This window comes from Grus americana, chromosome 7 (assembly GCF_028858705.1).
Source record: "Grus americana isolate bGruAme1 chromosome 7, bGruAme1.mat, whole genome shotgun sequence".
In the NCBI taxonomy this organism is placed as follows: domain Eukaryota; kingdom Metazoa; phylum Chordata; class Aves; order Gruiformes; family Gruidae; genus Grus; species Grus americana.
The window spans coordinates 18,475,998-18,497,536 of record NC_072858.1 but is presented as its reverse complement, the minus strand read 5'-3'; the positions used below and the strand labels follow the sequence as shown (position 1 = coordinate 18,497,536).

The 21,539-nt window shown below is 39.6% G+C and overlaps 2 protein-coding genes across 2 annotated transcripts; one reads left to right on the top strand and one right to left on the bottom strand.

The window, feature by feature from the left end:
* The first annotated feature begins 5,847 nt into the window (after positions 1 to 5,847).
* RBP4 (retinol binding protein 4) lies at positions 5,848 to 13,206 on the top strand. The gene is made up of 6 exons (XM_054832177.1): positions 5,848 to 5,968; positions 6,136 to 6,271; positions 6,914 to 7,050; positions 7,209 to 7,315; positions 8,951 to 9,163; positions 12,998 to 13,206. The coding sequence occupies exons 2-6, from the start codon at positions 6,143 to 6,145 to the stop codon at positions 13,009 to 13,011; spliced, it is 600 nt and encodes a 199-aa protein (XP_054688152.1). The 5' UTR covers positions 5,848 to 5,968; positions 6,136 to 6,142; the 3' UTR covers positions 13,012 to 13,206.
* A 997-nt stretch (positions 13,207 to 14,203) lies between these two features.
* Positions 14,204 to 20,002, bottom strand: FFAR4 (free fatty acid receptor 4). Its single transcript, XM_054832175.1, has 3 exons — positions 19,431 to 20,002; positions 18,480 to 18,608; positions 14,204 to 14,672 (listed from the first exon to the last, which is right to left on the bottom strand). Exons 1-3 carry the CDS (start codon positions 19,962 to 19,964, stop codon positions 14,265 to 14,267), a joined length of 1,071 nt encoding a protein of 356 aa, XP_054688150.1. The 5' UTR covers positions 19,965 to 20,002; the 3' UTR covers positions 14,204 to 14,264.
* Positions 20,003 to 21,539: the final 1,537 nt, after the last annotated feature.

Genomic DNA, 21,539 nt, shown 5'->3' with positions numbered 1-21,539 from the left:
AGGAAAATACAATGTATTTGTATTGATGCTTTTTTGTTTTTCTCATATTAGTATTTTAATGAAATTTTTAAATTAGACCATTTAAACATTTTGAAGCACTAGCATTGTAATGAATTTTAATGTTTCTGTGCTGGAATAAGACATTTATTTTCTGTTCCATCTCCTTTACTCTCCCTATTTTCCACACTGTTGAACATTTTATCTTTAGTGATGCTAATTCACATTTGCATTTAAGTTTATTATAAGAAACTGTACCAAAAATTATTTCACATTTGTGGCACTTTCAAACAGATTTTGCTGTCATCTTCCCTAGCAATTTTTTAATAAGATCACCTATTAAGAAAATACACTTTAATGTAAGATCCATTCTATGCATGGGGGTTTAATATTGGAAACTAACCTCACACAGTCATTTTCACTGTGCTTTTAAAGGCAAAAATAATATGCATTTGGCTTTGAATCTTTTCCATGCTGAGGTGGTTTGATTTAAAAATATAATGAGCTTGATGCTATATTTTCCAAATTGTTTTAATTTCAGAGAATATTAGAAATATGTTTGTTTTACGATTTTAATACATATGATATCATTTGCCTTTGACGTTCACAGTTACTACAGAAATCAAACTATTTATGGAGTAGTTCTTAGTAGTAGACTGCTCCTGAGCCCTTGTGATACATGGAAACTCCTAAGAAGGATAACTGACAGACATGGTTATTTAAATAGATTCAAGCAGCATGTAAATGTCAAAGGTATTTACAAGGTTTCCCAGTTCAGCTCAGTGTTTGTATCTGAGCGTCTCTGTTCATCTTGATAGCAGTTAATGTGATTCGTGCCAGTTTTTGGCACTGAAATGTTTTGGTGTCACTGATCTGGTATGTTTTGGGGTCCTTTATAAAAAGCCTCAACTGTTATGTTTCTTTTAAAATAATTTTCTGTCCCTTTTCTTACAAAAGTAATCTTAAAAATGCAACACTAAAGATAGTGAGTTAGCTGCTTTTTCCATATGGCTGCGAATTTTCATGGTCCCTAAAACTACCAATTATTATCTTTGGTAGTTCATGAAATAAGTAGTCAACAGAGATTTTAGGTTCTAGGGAAGAGTTCCTGAAGTAAATGGCCAGTCTAGCTGAGGCGGTTAACCTGGGTTGGCAAAGGTACTGTAGCTTTGACCATAAGCATGGGTTTCTTGGTAGTTTGGGATGAATTTTAGTATATGGACTGAGCAAAGAACAGCAGCCTTTTAATTTCATCAACTCTCACATTTACTCCCTGGTGATCTTAGGTTACCGGACCATTTTTTATTACTGACAATATTACTCAGCACTGCAGAGAAGGGTCTGACTCTGCCTTCCTCATACCCTCCTGCCAGATATTTATACACTTAATAAGATACCCCCAAGCCCTCTTTTCAGGCTGAACCCTCCCAGCTCTTTCAGTCTCTCTTTTTGTCAGATTCTTATTGCTCAATGATCTTCACAGCTCTTTGCTGGACTCGCTCCAGTATGTCCATATCTTTCATCATTCACAGTTTAAGCTCTCCTCACCAGGCTGGCCAGCCTGTTGGCAAACTTTGCATCTTTGTTTCAAGTTGTTTCCATTCTAGTAATACATCTAGAAAAACATTCCTATTCAGAATCACAATCCTTGCAAAGGTTTGCTAAAGAGATTAAAGGTACCATTTTAAACTAGGTTTGTTTAAATACTGGTTTTTATAAAGAGTTCAGTGTAAATTTAGTCCTTAAGCAGAATGTCATGTCATTAACTTACAAAAACAGGTAATTCACAGGCTGACACGGTGCAAAAGCCGATCTTTTCAATTCCATTCTGTCCTTGACCTCTGTACTCAGACTGCCACCAAGGGGAACAGTTGTGTTGGTGACAGTGTACATAGTTGTCCTTCACAAAGTACACGGAGCTCCTTGGCTCAGCTCATACCATTTGTTGTCGCTTGTTAATACGTGTCGGGTGCCACACGGCAGTGGCTACGCTTGGATCCACTGCTCTGTGCACACAGCAGTCATTCACTGCCTTGCAAATTCTGTCTCTAAGAGTTTAATGGATACCCATGTTTGTGAATGGCACTCTATAAATAATAAAAAAAAAGAGGTAACAAGACAGCAAAAAGTCTTTCAATCTATATGCAGTCTGGCTGGAAATGGATGCTCTGTTTCCTATTATCAGTTCTTTGACCCAGCTTTCTCCTAAGAGCTAAACTTATTCTTGTGACCACAAATAAATTTCTAGTTCTTTTAACATTTAAATCTTTAATGTTGCAGTGTTGAAAATGTTTTAAATAGTGATTTGACTCTCATTTCTTCCTTTTTATTACAAAGTCATAAATGAAACTAAAATAACTCCTACAATGGAAACTTTTTTCTGCCATTTTCTTTGAAAATCTGACCTTTTCCATGTATTTTCTATTGCTATTCCTAATGGAAAATATTGTAGAATTTTACAGGCTATTAATGTAAAAAAAAATTCAATCACAGAATCACTGCCAGAAGTTAGCCCCTTTTTTATGACCTCTTGGCAAAATTCAAAGGTAGAAGACTTTTTTCCCCTTCAATCAAATACGGCTCCAAGAAATATGTACTGACTTTTAAAAAACTTTCTGTAATATTCAAAATATGCTGCCAGCTTCAAACATTGGAATGGGAAGTCATATATGAAATTTATCAAGCTTGGTGTTGAACTTAGCACAAGTTTTGTAAACATATGCGTTATATTAGAGGTTATTTGCATGTTTATGTGTTATCAAATTTTAATAATTCTTTTAAATTTAATTGTCTGAGCTTTCCCTGAACCCAGCAATCATTTGATGCCATTGACTTGATCTATGTACACTCCTCTCAGAATCAATTGAAATCCTGACCCAAATTCTGTTTCTTTCTATTTGCATGAGAAGTACAGCTCTGCAAGGGGTATATCCAGGTTCCAAAGATCTGGATGAGGATCACTCGCTGGCATCATTTCTCAACCAAACCTGTAGCCCAAGTCAATCCAAATGATGATTAACTGAGGCAGAGTTTACACTGTTTATGAGTTTACATAGTTGTGCTGGCATAGCTACATCTGTTAGGACTGAGAAAAAATTCACCCTTGAATTGCCATAACAAGGCTAGTCAGCAGGGAACCTTCCGTCCCTGCTCCATTACAGTCCCGATCTAGACATAACTGACTTAACAGAGGAGCCTTTTTTCCTAAAAAGCTTGTCTCATTGAACCAAAGTGGTTTAACTGTATCTGTGAAAGGACTTCACTAATGTAAACTGTCTCTCAGGTAGGCAGAGTCGGAAGTACAGCTAAATCAGAAGAGGCTCAGAGCCAAACTTTTACAATGTAACTTTGAAATGGTACTGATTTGCCCAGGTCGTCTTCTGCAGTCATTGAAATCTGACTGGGAAATACTGGTGTGACTTCACTGTAGTTGCACTCCCACAAACCCACAATGATTACAGTTCAAAACAAGAGTTTTCTCAGGCATTGCCTAGAGTTTGTAGAGATCCCAGAACTGAATGAATTAAAAGTTACAATTACTAAGTCTCTGCCAGGCATCTCCACCAGATATGAGTTGCCAGACATTGCAGAGATCAGTGGAGGCACACAATAAAAGAAATGCTGTGCCATGGCTAATACAAAATGAGCAATGGCTTTTGCACATATTTAGAACTGATCTTATTAAAAATTATTAACAGAAGTAAAATTTTGTTTCAGTGAAACCTGGATTGGTCTCTTGTCTGTAAAACCACTGAGGACAACGTGCAGTAAGTATAATGGGACTACTGACCTAGATTTTCAGAGGTGGTCAAATCTCGTCAGGTTTTGCTTCATTTGGATGAGTGACTGTAGACTCCTTTGAAAACCTCTGCCACAGAATTTTCATAGATAATTATGCTATTGACAAAATTTTATAGGAGTAGCTTTGATCCTGAAATAACCTCTCTGGGAATATAAAGCAGTATACAGATTTTTGAAGAGGACAAACTTTTAGGAGAAATAATATTTCATAAATTGGCAGAGAATAAAGGAATAATTGTTTTCTTTGATAATAAAAAAAGAAATAGATTTAAAGCTTATAAATTAAGCTATAATCCCTCTTCTTACTATCAGTCATGTGAAACACTGAACAAAGAAAATCTATGTTGATTTTGATCCTGTAAGTATGACGAATTCATATATTAAGACTAATGAATGTTTTGTAAAAGTTTTGTAAAAATGCATATATATAACTGGTGTCACCATTGCCAGGGGCTGGAGCAAGGTCCTAAAAGCCACCAGAGGGATATAGATTGCTGTTTCTCTTCAGTCTTTGTGGGAATTAGCAAACTTGAAAATCTCATTTTAAAAACTGAAATGTTGGCTTATTGAAAGACTACAGTTGAAAGTTTCAGGACAATTAATATGCATCAAACTTTCTGGTTACCTGTGTTAAATATGCTCTTTACTCCAAATAGAAGCTTAACATTAAACATAATGGCATTTTCAATGTCTGATGTTATCCAGGGAATCAAAGGCTTCAGAGCAGACTTGGAACAGCCCTGAGAATGTGGTGTTTGAGAAAGTGAACAAAAACATACTCTATGCAAAAAGGCTCCAACACAAAGCAGAAGAGAATGAATGACAGATAAATCAAGCAGACTATGCCACTGTTTGCATTATATATGAAAAAGATCGTCAAGGGCAGCAACAGTAAAAAAAATTAATAGTTTTATGAATATATGAAAGGAATAGAAAGCTGAAGTAAATTTCTGGGTAAGGCCATGCTGAATAAATTGTTTTAATTTTGTACATCAGCTACTATTGAAGTATTTGTTTATACTACATCAGTATCTCCATATTTAAATTATATTTTTGCTTAATTCTTAAAGTAATGAACACAGACCTTTCAACTAATAGGCTTCTGCCTTTATTCTTTCAAAATTGGAAGGTGAAAAAAGTAGGTGAATTAGTTCTCTTGCTAACAATCATTCCTATCCTGGTCTGGTTACATGAGTAGAAAATAATTAACAGGTTTTCTCTAATGCTTCCTAAAGATGTTGAAACTACAGAACAAATATTGACTGAGAGGCAGCAAAACTTGCCTGAACAGGAGAAAACAATAATGGTTTATATAACTGAAAACAGTTTGCCAAAAACAGAATAAAAATTCTGGAAGGTCTGATTTAAAATTAATGTCAAAAGGGCCAGATGTGGTGCATACATGCACTCAGGTATTTGCAGGCTGCAAATATATCCTGCCACCTTTGCAGTACCACACAAAAGTGCTCTTTTGCATTCCTGATGATTTGCAGGGCCTCAGTTCCTGTCCCTGGGAGCTGATCATGAGGAGGTTTAGCACCCAAGCCAGCCTTTGGGAACCAAGAGGGAATCAGTCATGAGGACCTGAAGAGGTTCTGGCATGACCAGACTTTCAGAAACATTAGCGGAAACTTGCAAGTATGATGTTTGCCACTGTTTATCAGGAGATGAGAGGAAAGGAATTTGGGGAGGAGGTGGAAGAAACAAGTAACCTTGTAACTGGGTTGAGCACATTGGGTAAGAAGGACTTCGGACTGCAGTGTGTAAAATCACAGAGGACGTGGGGGCAGCTTACTCTCCCCCATGCAAGGATGGGGTGCCACTCTTTTCCTTTGTTCTCACCACACATGTGCACACCCCTACCCCCAGATGTGAGCTCTGCCTTTGGGTTAGGAAAATCAAAGAGAGGCATTTGCTCCTAGCACCTGCTTGGCTACGGGTCAGGGTCAAAGACCACCTGAGCCCATGGGTGTTACACAAGAGGCTGTTGTGAAGGGGCCCCAGCCTGCAGCATGCATCATCCCGCCTCCCTACTCCCCCTCCAATACTGGCTCTGTACCTCAAGGGGTTGCGAAAGCCCCAGGACTACATAAAGTATTCCCTGTCTGGGCGCCCCGCCACTGCCATCAACACTCGGGCTCTCAAGAGGCTACGGGGATCGACGCTGTCTGTAAGGGACCCTGCTGTGGTGGGCTGGGGACAACTGGGTGCCTTGCCTGGGCATGCATCAGGGAAAGCTACACGATGCCCTGGGGACCTGCCAGGGCAGCCTTCCTCCCACCCCCACTTGTGTGACAGAACCTGTTTCTGATGCTATTCTGTTTGCTGTTGCTGCAGGGACGGGATGGCCCACATGGAGAGAGCTCTGCCCTGGCTGCTCCTGCTGGCACTGGCCTTGCTGGGCAGCAGCATAGCAGAGAGGGACTGCCGAGTAAGCAGCTTCAAAGTCAAGGAGAACTTCGACAAGACCAGGGTAAATCTTTCTTTCCTGGATCTGTGATGTCTTGCCTAACTCCTCTTCCCGGGCTACAAAATCTGGCATTCAGTAGCACCAGTGTTTTCATATTGTCGCTCAAAATCAGACTGCAATACTGAGAAACAGCAGAAGTGTGTGATGTTGCCCACGCCTCCACAGATGCTGGATCCTGATGCATCTCATAAAGGAATACTGCAGAAACTGAGGTTTAGCAGAGAGGCCTCAAACCGTATGGTCTGAACAGAAAAGGAGTGTAGTCACTTGATTGTTTCTATGAAAAATTAATACTCTGGTGTTTTCAGACAGCATTGCAAGGAAAAAAAATATACATAGATCTGTCAAGATCTACCAAGTGTTATCTTCTTCCCACCAAATTTTGTATTCTAAATACTGGAGAATTGCAGATGCAAATAAGATACCAAAAAATGTCAATTCTTTCACAAACCCTGGCTGCACTAGGGCATATTTGTGGGTTTATGCTTTTGGAACAGCTAGATTTGTTTCTTAGGTACATCTTTGAGGCATGGTGTGAAAGATCTACATGTCCTCCCCTCTGTCATCTCCCCTAATTTGTAAAGTCTGTTTGCAATGTTTTCCATACTTCTAGGTCTAACTGAAGCCTTCCTTATTTCCTTGCAGTACAGTGGCACCTGGTATGCCATGGCAAAAAAAGATCCTGAAGGGCTGTTTCTGCAGGACAACGTGGTAGCCCAGTTCGCCATAGATGAGAATGGACAAATGAGTGCCACTGCAAAGGGCAGAGTCAGACTCTTCAAGTGAGTTGTTTTCAATTTTCCTCTTAGTCCATTTCACTAAGCTTCTACTTTGCTTACTGCTCCCCTAATCCTACCTGCTGTCTCTGTGCTAGTCACATAGTCACGCTGAATCTGTGCTGTTAGGTTTGACTGTGATGTTTTCCTCTCTCTGGCTACAGTAACTGGGATGTCTGTGCTGACATGATTGGCTCTTTCACTGACACAGAGGATCCTGCCAAGTTCAAGATGAAGTACTGGGGTGTCGCCTCTTTTCTGCAGAAAGGAAGTGAGTACTTAGCTATAGAAGATACAGAACTACTTGGGAACCTAGTTATGTTGTATGTCCATGCTGGGGAAGGAAAAAGTAGCGTTGGATTTCTTAAACACACTTAAAACACGTAATAAGGAAAGCCTTAATGTGAACAAGGTAATCACTATTTTTTATATGGAACAGCTGGTTGTCTTTCTTTAAACAAGTGAAGACAAGGCCTTTGTATATCTTTGTGTTTCTTTTGTTTGTTACCCAACAATATAATTGAAGGTCACTGTTTGAAAATAAATGAAAAGCAGATGAAGTATTTTCAGTCTTGTTTTAGTTCAGAACTCAGTTACCAGATGCTTCTATTCTCTCTGAAAAGCCTGATGTCAGACTGGGTTGAGCAGGGAAGAGGGTTTTGCAATTGTTATTTTGCTTGGTCTCGTATCTGCAAATGTAGAGATTTATCTGTTTTAAGAAACAAATATAATCCAGTATATATTTATTCCTATTTTCCTGTCATCTGCCATACCCTATGCAAAATTAGTTTATTGAGCCAAGTAGAGATTCAGACACTTGTAGCTCAAGACATTTCCATGGATTGTTTCCAAGAGAAGCAGGTGGAATTTGGAAGTGATTGGAATTCCATTCTCCCCAAAAACACAGTTACAAAGAATGCTTTGGATGCCAATTGCTCTTGAATTGTTGCCAAATCTCCTCACAGCATGCTGCTGAATCACGTTTTCATGGATACTTCAAATTGCTGGCCGACCCCAGACTCTACCTTTCTAAAAACTGTGGTCCCCACCCACAGGACAGACAGGGAAGAGAACATACAGTGTTGTGTTCACCAGCGCAGACATAGTACAAGGGAGGATCTTTTGCTCCAGGAGAGTAAGGTGCAGAGATGACACTTTTTACTGCAAACACCTAGGTTCACTTCTGTTAGCACAGGGTCTCTGTGTGACCAGGTATTTATCAGATTACCTAGCTAAATAGTTAAGAATTGTCTACAATTCTAACTGTGGTTTGAGAAGAAGGTTTATGATAGAGCTTGTAGCAAATACACTTGTAACACACATGGAAACTGCATGATAATAATTTTCCTTAAAAATACAGTTTAAGTAACATCCCTAGTAGGAAAATAATTATAGTTTTGAGTAATCTGGAGCATGACTAACATGACCAAGAGTGCATTTAGTTTCTCTATTTGTTTTTTAAACTATTTTCTGTTCCCCTTTTTTGGTTAAAATAAGAAAATTTTCTTTATACTTCATGGTAGCTACTGTAATACATGGTTCTTCTTTGTGTTGCCGCATTTCATAATGATGTTCAGGCATGGATTTACAAGGCATTTACTAGCATTTCTTCATGCTGCTCTTGTTCTGTGCCTATGTTAGAGGAGAAGCAGTGGTGCCAACCATTTCATCTTCTCTCCATCACTGTCTCTGATAAATATGCTTATTTTCTTTTTTAAAAAAACTCTCCCCAAAACATGGAATTAAATACTGGATGCAAGAATAAACTAAGAGCTAATCTGTTATCATTTATGCCAACGTTCATCGTATTATTTTCTTTACAGAGTTATGGGAGCAATCTCTTTAGATTTACTAGATTTTACTTGTGTCTCTAACACCTTTGCTTCTTTGCTATGGTTTCTTCCAGATGATGATCACTGGGTGGTGGACACAGATTACGATACATATGCTCTTCATTATTCCTGCCGCCAACTAAATGAAGATGGCACTTGTGCTGATAGCTATTCCTTTGTGTTCTCCCGTGATCCCAAGGGATTGCCTCCAGAGGCACAGAAAATTGTCAGACAAAGGCAGATAGACCTCTGCTTGGACAGAAAATACAGAGTTATCGTTCATAATGGTAAGAACATTTTTTTCTGAAGAATTTTATTTCAGGATTTAATGAATAAAGCACTGGGAGTCTCTTGCTCATTAAATAGCAAATGCGTGACATCTTTTGCTTAGTGGCTGTTACATTGTTTTTTGAAAACTAGAGCTTGTAGTAAGTTATTTCCAACTTTTACTTCCCTTATCTGAAGGAAAGCTAAGGTGTATAGCATTTTATGCGGCATGTCACATCAGCTGAGACAGTAATTAGAGGAAGTTGTAAAACAATTAAATCAATGTAGTATGAGTAAACATAGTAAGGATAAACTTCATAGTTGCTGTAAAAAGAAATTGTGTCTCTTTAATCAGAACTCTTTGCCTTTCTCAACAAAATAGTTGTTGAAGGGAAGAGAATGCATTTTCAAAAACTTCTTTGAAAAATTCTTCATAAAAGGCTTTTAAGGAAAATCAGAAATCTTGGAAAGGATACCTTATAGCAGACCCTTTCTCACAGGGCCTCATGCCACCCATTTCACAAAGGGTTGTGGAAGAGGGACATATATCCCTTACACTGGAAGCATGACCCTATCTTGAGTCATACAGTCCAGCTGAGCTTGCAAGACAGTGAAGAACACAGATCAGCTCACTTGTGCTCAAGTATATTAAAAAAGGCCAATGGTAATTTATGCTACTTTAATCAATGATCTGGAAGAAAATGTAATATACTTACTGATAAAGATTACACCCAGAGTGGGGAATCGTAAAGATGAAGCAGATAGATCACAATATTTAGGACAAATAAAATAGTAGTGTACCCATCTCTCCCCTCCTTGCATTCTGGAAGACACGATATCTACAGAAGACTTGACTGGTGATTCAGTTGAATGTGAACTCCCAATGTAATGCTGTGGCCGAAAGATTTAATGTGATTCTTGGATGTATAATAAACCAAGGATGCAAAAGATGAATTTACAGACTCATATGAGACTGTTGTGCTTGGCATAGGTCTGCTTGCTACATCACGTTTGATGGTAATCATAACTGGAAAGGGTACCAAGGATGAATTAAAAGTTTCAAAGAAAAGCAGAGAAAATGATTGAAAGTTTGTGAAATATGTCCTCTAGTGAGTGCTTCAAAGACCTTGATCTTTTCTCATCAGAAAGAGGTTAAAGTCTGTGCTTGCCCGCACAAGCAATGGGAATTGGATAATAGAGGACTTGCAAACATAGGAATAATAAATTAAAATGGGTGGAACTTTAAACTGGACACATTCAGAGCAGAAATAAATAACCATTTGTTTAACTCCAAAGGTCATTAACCTTTGGAAGAGTTTATCAAGAGCTGTTGTATGTTCTTCATCACTGAAAAATGTAAATCAAGATTAAAGGCTTTTCTAAATGACATGTTAGAATAAACTGGGATTGACTGAAGGAACTTGTGTGTATTATAAAGAAAGTTGGAATAGATGAGCACAGTCAGCTCTTGTGTCTCTATTACCTGTTCATCTAATCTATAAACAGAGTAATATATTGCCATGTCATAAAGTAGGTATGCTGATAACAGAGTGCCTGAAAGATCTGCTAAGGTGGGTGGTGTTTAGAATACTGATTAGTGACCTGAAAAAAGTGCCTGACAACAATGAAAATAAAAATTTTGTCTTGAATGAGAATTTGGAGACAACATAAAAGACAGTTGAGATTTAAGGCAGACAAGACTAAGAGACATCATAAATGCAAATGAAATTGGCTTTTGTGAATGATGTATATGATTGCATAAAGGGTAGGATAGAAAAGAAACAATGTCCTTATATAAATTGATGATACTTTCTTGTTTTGAATGCTTCATTCACTGCTCTTCAAATGAAGTACAGCAAGAATCAAAATTGCTGAAGATGATAAAACAAAATAATGAGATTATTAAAGAAGTTTTTGTATTAAATCTAAGATGAAGTGCAGATATACAGCTCTTGTGTGGTGACTTTGAGATGTGTGTGTCACAGTGGTTCCTTGCATTTCTGTCAAACCCAGAGAAAGTACTATCCCACTGTAAAATCAGGATATTGGGCTAGTCAAAGTACTGGTCTGATTCAGCAGAGTGGGATCTGTGTTCCTATTATTTCTATACTGTATGAGGCTTGCAAGGCGACAAATGTTTTGTCAATCTTTGCAAGAAATTATGACCCAAAAAGAAAAAATTAATATACTTATTTGTAATTCGTGATATAATTTTTTCAAATATCTCAGAACTTCTATATAATAAAATGTTGTGTTTTTCACAGAATATAGAACCAATAGTGTAATTTAAAAATAAAAGCTCAGAATGTCTTTTGAAAGTTCAGCCTTAAATATTCTTGACCTTAATTTAAAAGTTGATCATGCTGCCTCTACTTTGTTATAGAAATATCAAATCTATGAAGTTGCACCAAGTGCTGTATTCTTTGTCTGCTATCCTAATTTATATTCAGATGTTAGGTGCTGAGTGCAGTGTCAGATAAGACTGTGTGAGTTCCATACTGTTTGTAAATGAAAATTATAGCCCAGGTCCTTAATGCTGTCTGCTTTTTATTGAGGATTATGCCAGAGTTTATCGTTATAAGCCCAGCGCCAAAGTATAAACGAAACTTAAAGCCAGCAATTTGCATTTTCCCCTTGCTGTGATCAGGACCTGTAATTACCATACTGTTAATTGATTCTGAATTCTCCAGTATCATTAAGCCAAAGTTCCTGCAAAGCAAGTACATTTGGGAATGAGAGAATGACTGCGAGCTAAATCGGAAAAAATATTTATTGAAAGCTTTATATCAGAAACTCTTACAAAATTCACTTAATTCACTATGTGTGGATTGGAAGCCTTGCTACTTTAATTTTAATTCTGCTGCTAAGAGCTATGGAATCAGTAGCAAAAAAAAGTCAACTTCAATCGTCTGTACTGACCTGCATTCAGTTGTTACTGTGATAGAATTCTGACTAATAGATGCTTCAAGAATAGGCTTTTATCTGTTTCTACTTGTGCATACTCTGCCTACATCTTGAAGCTAATTTTTTCCCCCAAGATTTTTCATTAGCTTTTAAAATTAATACTGTACTCAGATTAAATTCCCCCAAAGAAACTAACATGTACAAAACTTACCTAGATGGAAAAAAAATCTAAAATATCTATTCTTTGTACACTGGCTCTTTAAGGCAAAAGAAGCCTAGGAAATGATGAGGGTTTTGGTTGTAAACTTACCATTTCTGATGGTAGCTCCTTGCCAAATATGGACCAGGCTACTGTACACTTAGTCTCTCAGAGTAATAGCTCAAGTTGCTTTAATTATGCAATGTGAGTGTGGATAGCACAGTGGGACTACTTGTAAATACAATACGATGTCATGTTAGTAAAGTTGAAAGCTGAATCTGCTGTTAGCATTTGCTAGAAGCAAAAATTGTGAATTAAAGAGTGGCATATTCCCTTAGCTAATTTACTATTGCCGTTAGAACTTTTGGAGGTCAGGAGATTCTTATTTTGTTGAAAGACATTCTTAACATTAATAATTTTTAAAAGCCAAATGATTTGAAACTTGTTAAAGTAAATAAATAACTCTTTTATCACTGATCTATCCAGTATCTTGTTTGCCAAAGTATTAAAATGCTTAGGACATCTATAACAGGTTGGATGAATTCCTGTTTTGTCTGAGTTGAAAATTCTTTGGAATTATAAACTGCAGAGCAAGGTATTGGCATTATCATTACAAGTAACAGACTGCTGGACTCAAGAGCATTTTAAAGAAATAAGATATGCATGCATTTTAAATTTGGTGAAAATTTGTGTATTTTGATTTTGTCTAGTGTGGTTGGAAAACAAAATTTTGGTTTTTTGTGTGTTTCAGGATTTTGCTCTTAAGGACATCCAAAACTATGGAAAGAAACCATGTAACAGCACCATGGATGTAAAGTTAACACATTGATCGGGTGTTCTCTTGAAAACCTGTTAAATGCCTTCATTTAGATTTTGAGTATATTTATCTGAGCTGTGTAGCTCACCTTGTTAATAAACCAATGAAACATTTTAATAAACTTGGATTACAGGGGATGCAAATTGTTTGTATGCACATCTGTACATATGTAGACATTAGTTTTATTAGTAAACCATTATCTTAATGCACTACTTTGAACCGGTGACAGATGGTAGTAATTAAGAATTTAATCTTTCTTTTTTTAGCTGTTTCAATTTCTGACTAAAAGAGTTTTAATTAAAAAAAAAACAAACCAGACAAAACATATGTATTTGCTTTCTAAAACTTTTAACCTCTTTTCAAAGACAATGTCAAGTTTTTTCTAGGAAATACTGGAAATCATTCACAACAGTGTTTTAGAAAGGAGGAAGACATTTCAGTGACCCTGTATATTACTGATTAGCTTTGTTATGTGACTAGTGAAGACAAAAAATATGCATCTTTTTTGAAGAACTATTTTACACACTATGAGTAAACATTTATTTATTTATTCTTTATTCATTAATTAACAGGCATTATGCCCATATTTTTAATTTGAGATGGAACCAAATGGGTCATTCACTTGGTGATAATACATATTTATCATCGTTTCCTACATAAAATTGATTAGTCTACCTGAACCTATGTTCAGGCAGTCAGTTATCTAAGTGTATAACCAAGTGCCTTTTTTAAAATGAGATTAAAAAAAAGAGCAGATAGTTTCTGAGGATGTACATTTTCACTTGAAAGTTGATCTCTCTTACTCAGTAGAAAATACAGTAAAAATGGATCGGGTGCCCTCTTGATATTGATTCACTATAAATTCATTAAAGTTAATGTCATTTATGCCAACTGAAAATGTACCTTCATAAAAATTAATTTGTAAGTACTTATTTCAATTATTTTACATTAACCAAATTCACTGCCATATTCTATTTATTTCAGTGCAATCAGAAAATTCAATCCATTGGGTTAAATCATCCAGATCTTACTGAGGCAAAGCAGTGAAGTCAAGAGAATTTTACCTGCAGGAGTTAAAAATACAGATTTAGCTTTTTTTTCCCCTTCTCTGGCATATAATACTATAACATAATGGCCTATTCAACATGGGATAGTGTAGACATTAACATCCAAAGTGTGGCACAGCTCAGCCTTTAAATAATTATCTGGTAATGAAAGACAAATTTGGTTGTTCATGGTTACTTTTTCTTGCAGTGGTTTCTGTACCAGCCCCATGCCTTACAGGGTTCCCTGTACAACAGAGAAGAATTTCCTGACATTTACGTCTGAAATGGGCAACATTATACAAAATTGGATTGACAGCGGAGTTGGCAAAAGTGAATAACACTATCCAGAAGAAAACTGATGGCAAAATATTTAAATCTTTTTTGTAGTTCTGGACTAAAATTAAAAGAATAATTATGATGATTGGGCTCCACATGATGAAGAAAGAGATCATCAACACAAGGAGGGCTTGGAATAGTTTGTAGTCTTGCTGGGAAACACGTATCTGATGATTTTCTGAGTAGGCTAAACCAGCATTTAAACTCCTTCTTGATGCTTTTGTAATCTGCAGTAAAAGAGAAGAAATTAACTTTCATTGAAACCTAGAAGAATTATTAAGCATTTTTACAAGTGCAAAAGTAAATCTTGGCACATGATGTTTCTGTTTTGAAAAATTACTACAAAAAAGGCATTGCCAAATTCCATTTTTACTTTTTGTCCATTTTACTTTTTGTCAATGGTTCAATTTCAAACATGCTCACTTTACTAGGTTGTTCTCCTCACGGCTTTCTACCAGCCATAAATACTTTTCAGCATAAAACAGAGCCTTAATTACTCATGAAATCCCATTAACTTCAAATTATGACCTCATTTGTTTTATATAAATAAATCCATTGATTTTTTTTTTTTCACAAATGCAAACTGGAACATAGTTAACAATCCTGTTGATGCACAAGAAGGAACACAATCCAAATCCCTTACGACCATGCTGTAATTATAAGGTAGGTATTAGAAGGAGCATGAATTTATTACAGTAAGTCAAACATGATACATTTTAAATTTGAATGGCATTTTACATTAAATTTTGTGTAAACTTTTAGTTTTTCAGTCAGTACTCAGAATTGCTTTCTACGAACCAACCTGAAATCTTACGGATCCTTCTGTCACTATGTAAATCCGTGTCTTGTAAAAGTACTGCCTGATGTAATAAACCAGACTATCGGTAGTTTGGGACTCCAGTATTCATGGATGTGAATCATCTGTCATTAAGTAGAATATTGAATCCCAATGGCTTGCAGAAAACTCTAAATCTTATGCTCTACACCCCTGTCTTCAATGAAGTTGGCATAGCACAATAAGTCTGTTACATTCACATATAAGATGCAAATAAAATAAAATTTAAATATTTAGCAAACATTTAGGCTAAATAATTCAGATGCCATTTTAACCCCTGCATGGGTAAAGAAGAGGTATTTTCAAAAGCCTGGATCAATGTGGTATCTAAGTAGGAAAGTCAAAAGGTGTAAGGCTCTTCCTGCTACTTTTACGTGTTACATTTCCTTTAGCAATAACTAAAGGAAGGATAACGCTAATACTAGTAATACTTAACAGCTTCATGGTTCAGGTAAGGATGAAAATGGTTATATACATCTTGAGTAATTTGTCATTCTTTCTGCAGCTTTCTGAATTTGTCACGGAGATAGATGGCCTAGAATAAATATTCATCAAGAACCTAGACTTCTACCAAAGATTTCAACAGAAGGTAGGTGTATAAATCAAAGCCCATGATCCAAAAATAGGCTTCTCAACAGCTACTGAGCCTGAGAAGGGGACAGTGTCACTAGCTGCTTCCCTGATTTAAAAGGTGCAGAGAATTCTGATGTTTTGAACATGTAAAACTGTTCCAGCCTGATGATCTCCTGTTGTACCCATTTGGAATCCAGAAACCAGGCTAACTCCTCCGAACAGTCCAATCCAAGAGCTGTTCTCAGAGGGCGTCTAACCTGCCTTAGAAAGAATGACAGTTTCATAAAATACAAAGGACTAATATCCACTTCTACTACAGAAGTGGGAAAAAGTGAGAAAACCAAGTTCTGCACCCTCCTCAGCCTCCACTGGTCAAAACAGCTACAGACTGTCCTCATCAGATACCCTTGTACACCTCCATGTAAGTACCCTCCACCTTTCCTGCTGGAGCTGCTTGGCCTAGAACTAAGAATGCAAGAATCACCAGAACTGCAGCAAATAATATGCAACTGCATCTTAAGGAAGTGCTCAACTGAAATGGGGTAGCAGTGGTATGCTTTGGATCTCTTTTCTGTCTGCCTAGTGTAAGGAATCTAGATACCTATAGTGGGCATCTGGACCAAGAGAGAACCAGGAACTTCTCACTCTGAGAACCGGGAACTTAGAAGTCATGTATATACAAATATGTAACTTCCAGAACATGAAGGTCTTTACTAGTTCTAAGTTCTTATCTAAGTCTTACCTGAAGGGGGAACAGTGCAAAACCAAATAATTTAATTACAAATCATGGCTTCTAATTGGTCATTTTTGCCAGGGTTCTGGGAAGTGTTATGTAAAAATAACTCAGTTTCAGATTAAGTTTTAAAGTATACATTTCTGGAGTATATTTGTTAACAAATTTGAGGACTTATATCTTTAGTGAATCATCATCATGATAGATGCTGTGTTATTTGAATACAAGAATGCTTTGAAGTACTTCCAGCAACACTGAGCATGGTACTCTGTGTGCACTGGCATCATGGAGCGTTTTCACCAAGTGAGAGTGAATCTGCTCTTGGGAATGACTCAGGGATTAAGACATTCTCCAGCTGAGTTCTGGTTGCTTCCTGGAGAGCTGTGTGAGAGAGAAGATTCAATATAACAGATGGGATCCTGCGATGGGCCTCATTCCTGTTTCAGTTCAGAAGAAATGGTAACGCATCTTAGCATCTGTGTTATCAAGCTGGAAAAGAAACGTGACCATGGCAGCATGCAGCTGTCTTGTAATCCAGTATTCCAAACACTTTTTGGGGCTTCTAGCTCCCTACGTGCCATTGTGTTTTCTAAATTTACCTGTTGTAATCCAGATTCTGCAAGGACAAGAGGAACACTGTTCCTCTCATGGTCTCTGACCAAGGACTGTGGCGTTCCTTGGCCTGCAGTTTTCTGCAGTTCTTTCAGAGGGCTCAGACTCCCCACTGAGTTACTGTATGTTCTTTGTCTACATCAAACAGGAGGTTGCAAAAGGCAAGTGCTTTACTTCACTAGAAGAAGTTTACCTAATGCATTTACCTCAAGGTTAAAATGAGCTTATAGAGTGTACAGAAACTAAGAGCTAATGATTTTCACTATGAGTTTAAACCTGATCAATAGGCAAGGACATGTATAGCCCAGGTTCTATGTCCTAGGTTCATGGAAACATCTACGTACAGCTCTGGTGCATGGATCCACAACCCCTTGCTGCTCAGCATTTCATCAGTTAATTCCCTGCTCAATAATCTGTGTATTTTGAGGTTCTTTTCCAAAATATGTAATTTCCCTTATACATAGTATGAGAAGTTTAATTACGCAATACAGGAATCAAGAAATTTTGGTGGCAGTTGCTAAAAACTAGGCATTGCAGCACTTAGTTTGAAGATTTCTAGCTCATTCTCACTCCGTTTTTGGAAGAGGAAGGGATATGAAATCAGATGTTTTAAAAGGAATTTAGGTAATTACTATCATACTGGCTAGAATATAGATTAAAACTCTGTGGTGCCTGGTGTCTTGGCCTACATTTCAGCAGTTAAACAATGTCCACTCAGAAAGAAAGTGGAAGCTGAGTGTTTAACTTACAGTTTTTGTTTGCGAAGTTTCAGTGGAGGAATAAATGTATTCTAACGAGATCTGTGTACTAAAAATACATGCAGAAAATCAGTAGATCTAAAAGGGGATGGATTTTTATAGTCCTGCCTCTCTTTGTTTTCTTATAAATCCCGTGTGATGCTGGAGTTTAGGCTCAAGGAAAGCAAAATCTAGTTTGTAGTTATTTCAAATGCTTGACTCTTTTAGCATTTTAGGAGATTGACAGTCTTTAAATATGAACAGCACATAAATGGAGAAGTATATTAAATATTGTATATAAATGAAGACAAACTTTGTGTTGAACTTCTGGTAATGTGCTGTTCAAGTATGCTCTTAGTTGAGACACACAGGCTGTTACTTACAGGTTGAAGTGCCTCATTTTGTATCACATAGTTACCATTTACTAAGCAAATGATGTCTATTCCCTTTAGGTGTATTTGTATTGAGTGACAACATGTTGATGCCTAGTGAGTTACTGTTTACTTCCCGTTGTTCTATAACAAAATGTAAAGGAAAAACATACCTGTAAGATTTTGGAATAACTGATGACAATGACTAATCCTGGTATTAGAAAGAAAACAATGGCAAAGGTCACATCCCAAAGTATTTCTCCTGCAATGCTGGGCCAAACCAAGGTGCAAATCTGAATCTCCTGTTTACAAATAAAGAAGAAAATTAACATTGCACAGTTACTTTTACCACAAAGTTGTCCTTATCTCCCTCTATGCCTACGGGGAAAATGAAAAACTGAGTCTCTGAAAACTTTCTACTTAGAGCAGTCCATTAATGTATTACTTCATGGTTTTAAAAGCCCATACAATTACAAATAGATGTGTTGTCCACAATCTAAATATTGCCATAAATTTCATATCAAATGCTAATAGCAACTTTAAAATTGAAACTTACCGACCTGAGACTTAATTGTGTATTTAAGTGTCACGTTGGGTGTACTTTTGTACGCATTTCAAACACTAGGCAGAAAGATGCGTGCATGGCCATTTCGTACAGAGGCTGCCACATGTGCTGGGCAGCTACTCGGCTCTTCCAGCATGCCGACCCCTCGACAAGGGAGCAGATTGCTGAAAAGGGGATTTCCGAACTGCGCTGCGGAATGCAAAAAAAAATCCCAGCCGATCTAAGGGGAGGGCCCGCCGGGAGAGCCGGACGGGAGCGGACGACGGCGCTGCCGACAGCGACAGCGGACGCGTGTCTCCCGGGCTGCCCAGCCGCGGGGGAGCTCCGGCGGCTCCCTCGGGCACAACCTCGGCACTTGCCCGCAGCACGGAGGGCCGATCACTCCCCAGAAGCGGTCTCCCCGCGGTGACAGAGGCGGACGAGCTTCGCCGACCCGCGCCCGCCCCCGCACCTGACCCCTGCCGCCTCCCGACGCCCCCTCTCCCCCGCGCCCACTGTCCCGGCCCGGCCCGGCCCTGGCCGCCCAGCGCCCTGCTCCTGCGGGGGCGGGCGCCCTCACCTCGCCGCCGCCGGCGGGCAGCCGCACCACGGTGAAAAAGCAGCAGAGCGGGAGGGTGGCGAGGGCGGCGAAGCCCCAGATGAGGAGGAGGGCGGCGGCCAGCGCCTTGCGGCGGCGGAAAGCGGCGTGGCGCAGCCGGGCGATGCTGACGAAGCGCTCCAGGCTGACTGCCGAGAGGGAGAGGATGACGACGGTGCCGCTGAGGCTCACCACGTAGAAGAGCATGTGGCAGACGACGTCGCCCAGCACCCAGGACTCGGTCCAGCGCACGACGGCGATGAAGGGCATGGCGGTGATGAAGAGCAGGTCGGCGCAGAAGAGGTTGAGGACGAGGCAGTTGGCAGCGCACAGCCGGTGCCGCCGCCGCACCAGCAGGCAGATGCCCCAGATGTTTCCCGCCAAAGCCAGCAGGAAGATGGAGGCCAGGGCGGACGACTCGCCGACACGCAGGGCCGTCACATTGTGGCCCCTGAAGTCCGAGAAGAAGGGGAAGTAGGTCCTGTTCCCCTCTGACAGGGCCTCCAACCCTGGCATGAGGGTGGCCAGCGGGCATGAGAGACCCGCCACGGGCGGCAGCACCAGCCCTAGGGGAAGGGCCGCGCTCCCAACCACCACGGTGGCACCTGGGGTGCCCTCCTGGCACAGAGCAGGGGGTTGGCTGCCATCCCCCTCCCTCCTCTTCCTCCTGCCCGTGCCGCTGAGGGCTTTGCTGTGCCAGCCGGGTTGGTTTATGGCCCTCGCACGGAGTCGAACAAGGAAATGGGAGAGTAAACACTGCAGCTCACACAAAGGTGAGGCTGCCCTGCGTGGGAAGGCAGTGAGGTGCCAGGGGTGAGCGGGAATGCCTGACGCCTCCCCAGGGCACCCCAGGGACCGTGTGGGTCAGTGTGCTGGTGCCTCCATACTGAGGGTGCCAGGCCTGGCCACCTCCTCCAGCACTGGCCCGGGTCTGCTCTGCTCTACAGGCAGGTCCTGAGGCACCAGTGACCGGGGGAGGCCGCCCAGGCTGCTCCGCTCCTTTGGGGGTTTGTGCATGGCTTAAAAGAGAGGGATGGCTGTCAGACCACTCTGAGAGCTCTTCTCAGGAGCCTGGGATAATCAGTGCTGCTCTAAGGTAAAAAAAGAGGAATTTACCGATCACCTTGTGTCTTGACAGTAGCGTTTGGAAACAGCAGTCCTGGGCATTGCTTATGCTAACCGTGGTCCAGTGTGGAGGGCAAGTATCACTGTCTTGATATTTGGGATCCGTTTACTCAGTTGATCCAGAGTGTTACCCACCGGTGTTATGAGTTCTTGCTGAACAAGTCTGGTAAATTAAGACATACCTAGATAATGCCATCTTTTTTCTGGACTTCAATTCCTGAAAGCAGTTGCTCAAATTGTAAAGGTAGGTAGGCCTTTACGCTTATGCTCTTTATTCCAGATGATTTAGAAATGGACTGGGAGTGAAACACATAAATCATGACAGATGAGCAGATAATGTCTCATAAAAGGAGATCAAATGTTTTCATAAAGTATGTAAACAGTTGTATAACTTTAGACAGCTCTGGGTCAATTTGTTTGACTCGGTGCCAGTGTAGGTGCCTGAGGGTGCAGTTACATGCTTGGCAGTATGGAGCTACACCTTTTGATTAGGTGAGAGTTATTCCAAACCGGTGTGCCAATGGGACCAGGTGACTGGGCAGTGCTTCCACGGCACCCTGGGCATGACCTCACCATCACCCGCTTACGCAATGGCATTAGTGGGGATTCCAGATTAGTGGGGATTCCAGAAACTTGGGGACGATCTAAGGGACGATCTCCTAATGAGGAATGACAAGAGTGAGATCTTTCCTGGACTGTTTCCCATGTCTTTGCCAGTGCAGAATTTACGTTGATTTTAATTGGCATGTCTTCTCTTGAGGTGTAAGTGGTTCTAACTATCTATGCTCTCTCATCAAACAGGGAGTTTGCAGGGCAGCTTAGGTGGGTGAGATGCTTCTACTAATTCCTGCTGATTTCTTTGACTCTATGAAATGTGGGCAGATTTGCTGTTAAGTGGGTAGCTGCTATGAACTATGAACTCAAATGAAGACAATAAGAAAACTTGCAAAGATAATTTTTTTGGCA

What these genes read in the sequence shown, in the direction of transcription:
- FFAR4 (XM_054832175.1), bottom strand. Translation starts at nt 19,964, where the DNA reads ATGCCAGGGTTGGAGGCCCTGTCAGAGGGGAACAGGACCTACTTCCCC. An exon ending in TGCCCGCCGGCGGCGGCGAG is followed by an intron (nt 18,609 to 19,430) that starts GTGAGGGCGCCC and finishes ATTTGTAAACAG; the next exon opens with GAGATTCAGATTTGCACCTT. An exon ending in GTTATTCCAAAATCTTACAG is followed by an intron (nt 14,673 to 18,479) that starts GTATGTTTTTCC and finishes CTTTTACTGCAG; the next exon opens with ATTACAAAAGCATCAAGAAG.
- RBP4 (XM_054832177.1), top strand. Translation starts at nt 6,143, where the DNA reads ATGGCCCACATGGAGAGAGCTCTGCCCTGGCTGCTCCTGCTGGCACTG. An exon ending in AGAACTTCGACAAGACCAGG is followed by an intron (nt 6,272 to 6,913) that starts GTAAATCTTTCT and finishes ATTTCCTTGCAG; the next exon opens with TACAGTGGCACCTGGTATGC. An exon ending in GGCAGAGTCAGACTCTTCAA is followed by an intron (nt 7,051 to 7,208) that starts GTGAGTTGTTTT and finishes CTCTGGCTACAG; the next exon opens with TAACTGGGATGTCTGTGCTG.